Here is a 12,786-nt window from a genome sequence, read left to right as displayed (position 1 = left end):
ATGAAAAAAGGGAATTATAGTGAAGAATTATGAACTTTAACCCTTGAATATTATGGTTAATTTGGATTACAACCTAAACTTGTTGTTACAGAAAGATCAACAAGAGTTTCAGCCTTATATATATATATATATATATATATATAATTTGTAACTACCTCAGTCAATAATGTCAAGTTTAACAGTCTGAAGTAAATACAGGTTGGGAATTTAAAAAAAAAAATAGTTTGATTCCTTTTCCCTCTTTTTCCTAAAGATCTTCCTCTACGATTGCACCGAGGTGTCTCCGTTTTCATTGCTGTTCTTCGGAGGGGATATTTCCATCCAGAGGGACCAGGACCAAGAGACCATCGCTGTGGATGAGTGGATTGTATTTCAGTCCCCGGCCCGCATTGCTCACCTTGTCAAGGTTTGTGTTCATTTGTTTCATATGCCACATGTGACTTAACAGGGCACTCAGTGATAGTTTGCAATTATACTTCAAATTTATTCTTTAAATTTAGGAGCTGAGAAAGGAGCTGGATGTGCTTCTGGAAGAGAAGATAAAAAGTCCACATGCTGTGGACTGGAATGACCGGCAGTCTAAAGATTGTGCCGTCATCTCTGCCATAATCGACCTCATCACCACACAGGAAAGCCCTGCTGAAGATCCCAGGAGAGGCAGCCAGTGAGCACAACCACCAGCAGCTTGTGTATATCAATGACATTTAGCCGCCACATAGACGACTGATCTGCTCTCACCCTCTCTGATCTTTTTTTTTTTTTTTATCAATACTTAAAAAGAAGTGACAAACATTAAAGATAATAACTTTTTTATTTTATTTTAACATTGGCTTGACTTGTATGCTTTCTTTACAGTGATTCATTAAATTTGCCATAATATAATCCATTTGTTTATGGAGATCTTTCATTCATAATCTCACATACACATACATACAGGTCAAGTGAAAGTTTAAGGAATGCAATATACATACTCTTTAAATGAACATAAAAAGATCTTGAATATGAATCTATATACTGATTATTTCTATTGATTCGTTCACAAATTGAGTATATCTGATGCATGTTTACATTTTCCCTGAGAGTCAGTTATGAGAGTGAATAAGCGTGTGACCGTCTTTGTGCTGCTATAAAACTTTCCTTCATTTTAAATAGGGACTCCATGTCCACGAAATGTTACTTGCCCTGAACAGTGAACCAGTGTTTGTGGAGGACAAAAAAACTCATTTTAAAATGCTGAGCTGAAGGCTCAGTTTATAATCACAATAAATCAATGTTGGATAAAGCAGTGCGTATTTCCCCTTTTGAAGCAACTAAAGCAATTACTGCACTGTAGTGGTTCGAGTTCATCCACAGTTTTGTCATGTGCTGTGCGTTTCTCAGGAGATAATGTCTCAGACATTGGTCTCTAGGCTTTGCAGACGGTCCATCCGCTGCATGTTTTTCTCGATGGTTGCCTGACAGGTGATGAGTTCAGCACACTCAGCTAGGAACCAGCCCCTCTCTCCATCCCGCAGACGCTCTCCTTCATACCAGCCTGAAACCACAGACAGACATCAATTGAGATTCTGTGTTACACAAACCAGATACTGAACAAAGGAAAAATATTTGACTACAAATCAACTAAATCTGCTGTCGGAGCCATGGCTTAGCCAACCATAACATGAATGTGTTATTTCTTACAGAAGTTCCCCTTATTTCCTTTGGCAAAAGAAGAGAGAAAGTGTGCAATACACTTTCTTTTATAAATAACGAAACAAAGTTACAAAGTTAGCTGTGGACCTCTTAAGTTTTAAGAGTCGGTGTCAATGTGATGAATTGAATTAGTGCTGAGATACCCACTTTGGTAACACTTTACGGTAAGGGTACATGAATTATCATGAATTCATGTATAAATTCATGCATGAATTATGCATTAATTCATGCATCTCATGAATCATCAGGAACCAGCACGAGTTCAACGTTTTTCATTCATGACTTCATGGATGAACAACACCTTAATTAAAACATTAACTAATATGAGTACATCACCATGAATTATGATTTATTATGCATGATCGTGATGTTTTGGGTTTTTTTTTGTTCACAGTTAGGCCACACACATGATGAAATCATTGATAGATAATGCCTAGTTAATGATGACTTCTGTATTTGATTAACAGAATTTGTGTGCTATGAGCTGTGATTGGTCTATTTTGGGGTCTGTTCAATACAGTAGTCATCATTAACTAAGCATTATCTATCAATGATTTCATCATGTGTGTGGCCCCTCAACTAAAGCGGTGACTAGGTCCTTTGAAACACTGATGAACAATGTGCTCTTAAAAGTGGCATAACTTTGAACAAAGAAAACATCATGATCATGTGTAATAAATCATAATTCATGATGATGTACTCATCTTAGTTAATGTTTTAATTAAGGTGTTGTTCATCCATGAAGTCATGAATGAAAAACGTTGAACTCGTGTTGGTTCCTGATGATTCATTAGATATTAATGCATAATTCATGAATTAATTTATACATGAATTCAAGATAATTCATGTACCCTTACTGTAAAGTGTTACCAACACTTTTTTTCTACTTCAAATTTTGTATTGTGGCGAGCTTTTGGAAAGGATGAAATGTTCAAAAATAAAACAGCCTCCTTTCAACTGTCTTTTGTATATTTAATGGCCATTAAAAGATTCAAGGGGCCTTTGAAGCCCTATCCCATGAGCCCTGGCCTTTCAACATGAAAGCCAGCCAATGAGCAGAAGCCAGAGTGAGACCGTCGTTTGACCCTCTGACCAGCACCATCAAAACTGAGACCTTCAGCTGAGCCTCACATGAAAAGACATCCCTGTGGTTACAGGACTACTCGTTCTGAGAAAATAATCATTATCCAATAACCACAGAACTGTTCTCCGGAGAACTTAAACACAAGTAAGAGGTCAGATTTGGGGAGAAAATTTAGAAAATAGAATTAAGTACCAAATCTGAGCTTGAAGAAAGATTCTTTAAAGGTGCCATATGGAATAATTGTGATAAAATTATCCAAAAAATGAGCTACACACATCAAAAGAATGAGAAGAAAAGAAGTGCAATGATGTCATTAAAAAACGGACAAGTTATAGTGCTGCCGAGATATAAACTTAAATTAGCATGCTAAATTACTAGCCCCGGCCCGGCAGGTGTCGTAATACCAGTTTCGGCCATGGGAGGCGGTATGCGGGCGGGCAACATAACCACCAGCCAAACTGCTGTACACAAGTAAGCCATGCCGGCTGGTGTGTGTGTGTGTACCTGTACTTAAACCTAAATTTCAGTTCAGGGATGAGTTAAAAAAATGATTGGTCGATATTATGCATGAGGAACACATTTTGGTAAGTTGTAACATACTGTATCTTTCAACAGTGTTCATGTTCTTTTATCATTAGCTAGTAAAGATTATCGATTCACGTGCGCTAGGGATCTGTCGTGTTACATTTACAAGCGCCAAAACTGCATTTATTGTTTGAATTGCGTAATAAAAAATAACAGAATCTGAGATCGGTCTCCGTGTCCTTTTCTGTGCATGACAAAATGGATGTGTGGCGTGAGAGTGTGTAGTATCAGTTGTGTGTCTCACTGTGAATTTGTGAGAGTTGGCAGCTCTGAAAGGCGCTAGCTTGGTCCACATCAGGGAATGCTGTCTGTCAAATTAATTCAAACTAATGATAAAAATGTAACATGAACAAAACGAATACTATAAACTAGAAATAATAGCCTGGGCTTTAATATTCCCACATCATCGAAATGCACCGGCTCGTCTGAGACGGCCTTTATAAATTAGTATTGAGATGATGTTCATTTGGTCTCTAATCTCTAAAAATCTCCAAATGCTCCACGTGAAACAGCGGTCGTCCAACCTTTTACTATCGTGTCAATTGATTTGATTAATATGCGCGAGGGAGACAGAGCAACACAGCACGCGCCCATGTTGTTTGAAGACATGAGTGTGCGCGGCCAAGGAGGTATTTCTGGAGGTATACTGCCTCCATCTGGTATGGAATATGGTGTATGATTTGATTTTTTATCCCAGAGGGCAACTTTAAAGCAGTGGTTCTCAACCTTTTTACCGCCAAACACACTATTTTGCTGAGTGACAGCAAATATTAGAGGAAGAATGCAGATCCGGCTTTCTTTCTCTGTACTCTTAGATTTGGTGTAGTCTTATAAACATCATAGTAAATTTCAAAAATCTGAACCGCTGTTTGAAAACACATACATTTGTTTGATGTTTCTTCTCTTTGCAGTATCAGAAATGAAAAGTTGTGCAAGTTGCTCCCCTTGTGTGTTTTTTATTACTACATTTTGAACAATAAACACAACGACAAATATCAGTTATAGCAATTAAACATCAGAATATACATTTAATGTATATAAATGGATTGCATTGTACAAGGTCCTTGTGTACTGCTGTATTTCTACTTTTCCGTAAGTGCCACCCACTCTCAAGAGTTAGAATTGCATTTTCATAGAGTCTTTTTAATATTATTCTTTTGCATGGATTTAAACAGACATATTGAATGCCAAAATCAGACTGATTTGATAGTTTTGGTGTGAAGAATGAGAGGAATGGAGGGGGCTGATCTCACCATCCACTATCTGTGACAGCAACACCACATCAGCGACCTGTAGAGAGAGCTCATCCGGCTGCCTGGCTGTGTACGTCCTCGTCACCTCCACCTGCATGGCGTCTAACAGAAAAGTGCATACATTTATCACTTTAACAAATATAAAGTGAAACTATGACAATCTAGTCCCTAAATATTCTTTCCTCACTGTAATTTTCACAAAGCAGCAGATTTAAGGCATCGTTCATGAAAAACACAGTTTAGTAATAGTAACAGCGATTGTTGACTTGATTAGCTGTAGCCGATTTGTGTCACTGTAATACTCTCCATGGCCAGAGGGTGACACTGTTTCACTGAGGCTTGTTAAAACTCTCCATGGCCAGAGGGTGTTTCGCTGAGGCTGGTTATACTCACTCATTCTGTCTTTCTTGTTGTCACTCTTGTTCCCCCCAGAGCACTGATCCACCGGGCTCTCTCATTACTGTCACCAAAAAAACAAAGACGCACCATGATTAACTGATAACCACTGAAGCAGTTTTTAAAATTATTTTTTATGTGGTCTTATCTGGTCAAAATTAATCCAATTGTGAAAACCAAACAACACCGAAGATCTTTCTTTTTCACATTCCTTTATTGTCCTGGACCATTCAAAGACACACACCCCCAGACTCGGGTGCAACAGCAGATAAGGTTACTTGGAGAAACCTGACATCGGTGCTGAAGCATTCATTACATTCAGTACAAGAAGCATCTGTTCGCTCTTGTGAGCTCTTTTGTGTTTGTTCAGTTTCAGTGTGAACATTCAGCCATATGAAAGAAAGAAAGGCGATGCCATCATTTTTTCCTCTTTCAATCCTTGCATGATTCAATTCTGATTTGAGCTGTGACGTACAGTCAAATTCAGCACAAATATCCCACAATAAACATTATTATATTAACAGAGCAGAAAGACACAAGGGGGTCATCTCTCAGAAACTACTCCTTTGTTTAATGAGATTTGCTATTTTGCTATACGTTGTGAAGAGGAAAATACAGAAAACCAGGGAAACATTTTCAGAGCTGACCTGCATTCGAGCTCCTAAAGTGAGTCAGCCAGGCCGTGGGATGTTTAGCATAACTGCAGCGCACACAGACGCCAGTCCCATATCACAAACTGAGCTGACCATCTGCATGAGTCATGTTTGACTCATTCTGGTCCCGTTTACAGCTAAAGGGGTCACAAAGGCCTCTCTCCTGTTCCATTAGCAGGAATCTTTTTTTTAAGTATATTTTATTGTACACCAATCATACAAAATATACGCAATGTTAAACAGTACTGATAAATATGAAACAGTGCTAACGTTTTTTTTTATTTTTTCTCCCCCTATAATAATAGTAATACAAAAATAAATAAATAAATAAATACAATTATTTAAAAAAAATAAAAAAATAAAACAACCTCTTGGGTACGTGCTTAATTACACTGTAGATCCAGAGGGCATAAACATTTCACCATTAACAGGAATCTTAATGAGCGTGATTGTGGAGTGATTCATTCATTGACTAATTAGTGTTTATAGAGTAATTAGTGTTTAGTAGAGTCACTGACAAAGAACATGGGAAATCTTATATAATAATCTTATATAAATCTTAGCATAATTAAAATATTATATATATATATATATAATCTATATATATTATTTATAATATTATACTGTGTATAATATTATAAATATTACAAATATAAATAAAATATTATACCACACTAATACTGTGTTTGACCCCCTTTTCGCAAACAAACATAAATAATCAATATGTGCCTGAATTGTTACAATGAGGCAACGACACATGATCAACCAAGCAAAGACATCACACACTCATTGTGCATGTTCAAATATTAAATGTGTAATGCAAACTATGAGGAGGTTTGTTGTGCTGAACCCGTTTCCCTCGGTCGCTTGTGTAGTTAGCATGAGAAGGGCAGCAGTCAATTCACATCATTGGAATCTGAGCACACATGAAAACGCCTTCACGCTGCTCTGAATTACACCAGCTGAATTACTCATCTTACACCTAGACACAGTGTTACACATTCCCTGAATACATAACATTTTTTAAATGATTTGAAAAGTCCTGCATGAATAACATTTCGATAAAACCTTTCAAGGTCAAACCTTTTTTTTAGATGACACCAATGCATTTAGAAAATAGATGGGGTGAATTTTCATTTCATGCAGAACTAAGCAACTCTGATCTAGCAAACTATATTGGCAAACACCAGAGAGGCCGGCAGCACCAGGAAGACCTCACATCTCCCACTGTCTGGTCTCCTGCACTGCTTCAACATGCTCCAACATGCTTCCTACAGCTGAGGGCCAACATTCCAGGCCTATCACCTTTAAAGGTTATTTTACATGAGGTGAAAAGTTAAAAAGGCACCCAAGCACTAGTAGATGGTAGGTTTGAAAGTAAATATCAAAACTGAAAACAGAGCGAAGGAAAACATGAAGATGAATGAGGCATCTTCACAAAATATTTCTACATTTGGCTTTTTTCATATTAAAGGAACACTCTGACTTTTTGGGACTTTAGCCTATTCACCTTATCCCTCCAGAGTTAGATAAGTCCATACATACCTTTTTCATCTCCGTGCGTGCTATAAGTCTGTTTGACGCACCCACCGCGAGCTTAGCTTAGCACAAAGACTTGATGTAAATGGTTGCAGCTAGCATACTAATCCAAATGAGTGACAAAATAACTCAAATGTTTTTTTCTATTTACATGTTGTACTTTGTACACAAAAAACAAAGTCAAATGAGACACAGACATCTTTTAAATGTATAAATACGGGGAACTATATTCTCTGAAGGCGAAGCACTGCTACTTTGACGGAGTGATAACCGAATCACCTGAGACACGCCGTGGTGAGGAGCAGAGAGTTTGTTCAGTGTTTGGGTAACAGAGTCAGCAATTTATAAATAGTAAAAGCGTAGTTTACAGTCATGGGTTTTCGCTGTATTGTAAATAGCTGCGACAATAAACATGGGGGGAGGTAATACCATGATGTTTCACAGAATTCCAACTAAAAACGCTGACCAGATGAAGAAATGGCTACTTGCTCTGGATATTGATCCAAACACACCTAAAGAGATTATCAAGGGACATTATGTTTGCTCGGTACATTTCAATGAGGACGATTATTTTGAAAAAATGGAATTTGCCACACGGACCATAATGTGCTGAAGGATACGGCTAAGTTATCCCATCGATAGCACAGACAGGACAAAGTGGATCACCTGCGGCTGAGGTAAGTGTTCCGTTATGTTTTTAGATGACCTACTGTAACAGTGCCATTAGCCAGATCTAATGTAACGTTACTGACACTATTATATGAATAGGGTATGAATATGTTTTTATCTTGATGCGGCACTGCTTGGAAAAAATGTTTATTTCAAAAACATTTGAAATAACGAACTTGAGCGCGCAAAAGACGCGATATGTGAGCAGGCCCTAATGTTAGTCTTGTTTTATCACGAATGCGCTCTATCGCGCCAGTAACAAATGAGCGGAGCTGTAAACTCAGGACTGTAGCCTTCACCTTGCTAATGAATCTGAGGTTTTTTTTATTTTTTGAGAGACAGTGACCTTGTCCAGTACGGGTACGTTAGGCTGTGTGTTCATTGTGCAAAAACAATTTGCCTTGTGCTATTACTTTCCCCTTATTCTAGCATATTGTAATGCAATTATACTGTATTATATGCTGTTGAATACATTTGGTTCAGTTAATAAATTGCATTTAAAATATATCGATTCCTGTAATAATAATTCTTTATTCATGTTCTGTGATATTTATAAATCAGGATGCGTTTTTGGTTGGAATTCAATGAAACATCATGGTATTACCTGGTCTCCCCTGTTTATTGTCACAGCTCATACAGTAAAGCGAACACAAATGATAAACTATGCTTTTCTATCTAGTAATTGCTGACTCTATAACTCCAACTCTGAGCGAATTATCTGCTCCTCGTCACGGTGCGTCTCAGGTGATGTGGGTATCACTCCGCCCAAGTAGCCGTGCTTCGACTTCAGAAAATATAGTTCCCAGTATTTATGCGGCTAAAAGATGTCTGTCTCATATGGCCTTGTTATTTGTACAGTCTGTGACTATACAAATCACAACATCAGGCATGTGATTGGCTAAGGACTAAAAAGCAGGAAAATATACCGAGCCCCCCCGATCGATATATATCCCAATATCTTTTCCGCAAAGGGAGAGCAAATGTTCAATCAAAGTCAAATATAGTCTTCACTGTATAAATTATACATTGATTCTTATTAAAGCTACTATTAAAGTTCTCAGTCAAGAGCAGTGAGTGATTTCCTCTGTGTTTTGTTGTTTAATTAATATTAAATAGATCTCCCAAAAATTGTAATTGTCATCATTTACTCTCTCAAGTTGTTTTAAACCTGAATAAGTTTCTTTCTTCTGTTTAAGTTATTTGGAAGAATGTGGGTAACCAAACAGTTGATGTACCCCAATGATTTCCATAGTATTTTTTTCCCTATGGAAGTCAATGGGGACCAGCAACTGTCTGGTTACCCACATTCTTCAAAATATCTTCTTTTTTGTTCAGCACAAAAAATAAATTAATACAGGTTTGTAACAACATTACAGTGAATTTATAATGACATAATTTTTTTTATTTTGTGGTCAACTATCCCTTTAAGAACAAGCGGCTGCATTTTTATTATTAGGGCTACTGTCACTTTAAGACCTGTACGCGACACGTCTAATATACACGGAGCATTTGACAAGCAGATTTCTCTCAATTTTCTCGGTTTGCTTTGAGTTTAGACATAACCAAATGTTCTTATGTAAACCTTGTGTGTATTTGAGAGTATTAGCGAAATAATACTCGAAAGATAACTTAGTCCAGCAACCAGGCGCTGTTAGACAAGCTTTAGTGCATGTGCACGTCGGGTGTTCGCGCTCAGAACAGCGCATCAGCAGTGAATGACATGTTTAACCGGCAAGGCTTTAAAGCACTAGCCTGGTTCAACCAGACTCTAGTTCATTAAAATGAAATTAAGCGGAAGTGCGTAGGAGGGCGCAGCCAGGCTATTAAACCACATGCAAATTAACTTTTGTGAACTCGCTGAAGTGATGTAGCCGTTCCTCTGCGTTAATATTGCGAGTATTTGTCGCGTTGTACACTAATGCTGTTGAGACGGAGGTGTCAGGACTGCAACTGACAGAATGCACGATATAGCTGCTACATATTTCTACAAAAGCAGTCAGCAGCTTGCTTGGAGCAAGGATCATAGCGCAAATTTGAAATATATCGATATATCGCCCAGCCCTGGTGACCTAACTGTGATGTTGTCAACTGACAACGATACCAGAGAGCGACTAGAGATACGAAATTGAGCAGGTGAACAAGCTGAACCAATTAGACATTCTCTGGCTGAACGCAAATACGTCCTTGTTGATACTTTGAAAGGAACTTTCTGTACACACGTCAGCCAGTTATGGGTTATGTCCTCATATTCTCTCCTTTTCACTCCGGCTGCCGACACCCGTCCCCCTCTTTTTTTTTCTTTTTTTTTTTTTTTTTTTTTACAGATCTGCATGATTCACGTAGGTCACATTTTCAGCTCGGAAAATCCGGAATTCCGGATTAATCCGGAAAAATCACATCCCTGCAACATGTAAATGAAATGAAAATGTTTGCATTATTTTGTCACTTATTTGGATTAGTATGCTAGCTGCAACCATTTACATCCAGTCTTTGTGCTAAGCTAGGCTCACGGTGGGTGCGTCAAACAGACTTATAGCACGCACGGAGATGAAAAAGGTATGGACTTATCTAACTCTGGGGGATAAGGTGAATAGGCTAAAGTCCCAAAAAGTCGGAGTGTTCCTTTAAGACAAAACCAATACATTATCTAATCAATTATACTGCTTGTTTAGTGGGTTTTCACTTGCAGTTTTAGGGCACCTTAAAATCCCCCTTAGGATGCGAAAGAAAGAAAGCAAGGTAAGAAAGTGAAGATGGAAGAATCAAAGGGAATCTTCTTTGTGTATTGGAATAGTATTGATCACTAAAGCATCACTTCAAAACGTCATCAGGTTCAAGGGATCTGCCCTTTATATTGGCGGCTATATAGTTCTATCAAGCAGCTTTAACATCCATTGAACCTTTCCATTTAACAAAAGGTTCTTTATACTAGAAAAGGGTAGTTTAGATTATTAAAAAGTTCTTCACACTAAAAAAAAGTGGTTCTTCTATGTAAGTCTTCAAGCCTCCTCCTGGGGACCCACTGCAAGGAAATGAGGAAGCATTGATTTGAGTATTGAGAAGCACTCAACATTCAAATCAACATTCGAGTGAACACAGCACAAAAAGATGTGGCTAATGACGTCACAATGGGGGTCTGTTCTCCAATATCCTTTTCTAAGACATGGGGAGTTGGGGGTTTTCCATAATGATGACATTCTTGGACACCCACCATGAGGAAGGATTGTGCCACTCACCGCATACCACTCATAGAGCTGGTTTAGCAGTATCAACATGTTATTGGACACTCAATTGGGTGGAGCCTGAAAGAAATGTGGGAGAACTTGCCTTGTGTTGACTGAGGTTCCTTAGAAGAACTACAGTCATGCTAACTCTTCACTCTCAATTTGGGCCACAATCTTGCATACGGTTCCTTTAAAGTAAAACTAGTTTTAGTTACTGGACCTTTAAGATTTCTCTAAGTAACCTGTTCTGTTCAATATCTTCAATACAGATCTTTACTGAACAAACAAAGACCATTGTGTTCTCCATTTAAATGAGTGATATGGTTGATTTCATGGAATTTATTGATAGGTTCTCAGTGCTCCATTACAAACAAACAAAAAGGCCTAGAAATTACTGTGTAGTGTCCAGAGTGACTAGAGTCATATCTAGAGATCAGACTATCGGCTTTTGTATTTTTGACTTGAGGAAGTGACCACTTAGCAATGGAATAGCAACACGCAAAAAAACACCTCATCATAACACCTTAGCAACTAAATAGTACCCTCTTGGCAACCACTTAGTCTTTTAACATTGCGGTGCTGATATTTGCACAGACGGGCACCACGCAGTCTCTGGAAATACGTGTTTATTTCTTAAGGTCAGAGGAGGTGTGAAAGAAGATGATCATGTGAAAATAACTACTGTTTGATGCAAATAAATTTGACTAAAATTTTACTTAAATAAAATAATACAATGTTACATTAGGTTTCATTGAAATACAATTCAGATTTTCTGGCTTTAAAATGAAGGAAGGAGGATTATTTTGGAGAGATGCAGAGTAAAAGAATGATACAAATGGTCAGCTGTTTCTGTGCAGCTATTTTCCGTTTTTTTCCCCCCACCCTTCCCTGACCTTAGTCCTCAAAACAAGAACAAAAACTCTGCTGGAGTCTTTCTCTTCACCAAATAAGTAATGATTTATGTGTTAAACTTAAATAAACTTTTGTATTGTGCTCTGCTCGACATGATTAGCTTTTTTTAAAGAGTAGTTCTTGGCACTAAGTATATCACCTACGCTATAGTTTCAAACAAACCCTGATTCAAAACCATCAACAACTATTACAAGTGAAAGGGTGAGGTAGATCAGGAAATCCATTCAACATCACAACATCTCAGCTTATTTTTGTTTAGTTTACTGGATGAATGCCTGATTCTTTTCTGATAAATCTTGTGCTGGTACATGGTCCTGCAGTGTGATAACTGATGGGGTGCTGAAACACACAGCTGTAAAATTTGCATATGTGGTTTCAACAACCAGATGCATTTACACTTATCCAGTTTCGTCTGGAATGCAACCCAGACCACCTCCTGAAGTGGTTTGAGCGATCGGATTCAAATCCGTCTCGAATGCGTTTCGGAGGGCATTTACACCTGGGGCCTCATGTATAAAACTTTGTGTAGATTTCATCCTTAAAGTGTGCGTACGCACATAAGGCAGAATTTGCGTACGCACAAAAGTTTTCAGATTTATAAAACAGTTCATACACCAGAACCTGCGCAGAATTCACTTTATAAATCCCAGTCAGAGGGAGATTATGCGCACGTGCGTCTCCTCCCCGAAATAACCATATATGGAGATTACAACGCCTAGTTTAAATATGCATATCCTCATCTGCATATCATTTGCATATGATTATTCATCCACGTGATA

The 12,786-nt window shown here is 38.0% G+C and overlaps 2 protein-coding genes across 3 annotated transcripts in view; one reads left to right on the top strand and one right to left on the bottom strand.

Moving 5' to 3' along the window:
- Positions 1–763, top strand: part of dhx36 (DEAH-box helicase 36) — a 108,368-nt gene extending 107,605 nt beyond the window's left edge. For both annotated transcript variants that reach the window (XM_089135411.1, XM_089135410.1), the window contains 2 exons: positions 254–406; positions 501–763. In XM_089135411.1, the coding sequence (XP_088991537.1) occupies positions 254–360 (107 nt within the window). In that variant the 3' untranslated portion in view covers positions 361–406; positions 501–763. The remainder of the gene's footprint in view (positions 1–253; positions 407–500) is intronic.
- Positions 764–792: 29 nt separating this feature from the next.
- LOC120486021 (rho guanine nucleotide exchange factor 26) overlaps positions 793–12,786 on the bottom strand; it is a 134,875-nt gene continuing 122,881 nt past the window's right edge. The window contains 4 exon segments of the mRNA XM_039681860.2: positions 793–1,534; positions 4,615–4,716; positions 5,008–5,037; positions 5,040–5,074. Of these exon segments, the coding sequence (XP_039537794.2) occupies positions 1,392–1,534; positions 4,615–4,716; positions 5,008–5,037; positions 5,040–5,074 (310 nt within the window). The 3' untranslated portion in view covers positions 793–1,391.

The sequence above is a fragment of the Pimephales promelas genome, chromosome 10 (genome assembly GCF_988280905.1).
Source record: "Pimephales promelas chromosome 10, fPimPro1.hap1.1, whole genome shotgun sequence".
In the NCBI taxonomy this organism is placed as follows: Eukaryota; Metazoa; Chordata; class Actinopteri; order Cypriniformes; family Leuciscidae; genus Pimephales; species Pimephales promelas.
Note: the sequence above shows the minus strand (reverse complement) of the source record. Positions and strands in the feature narration are given on the sequence as shown.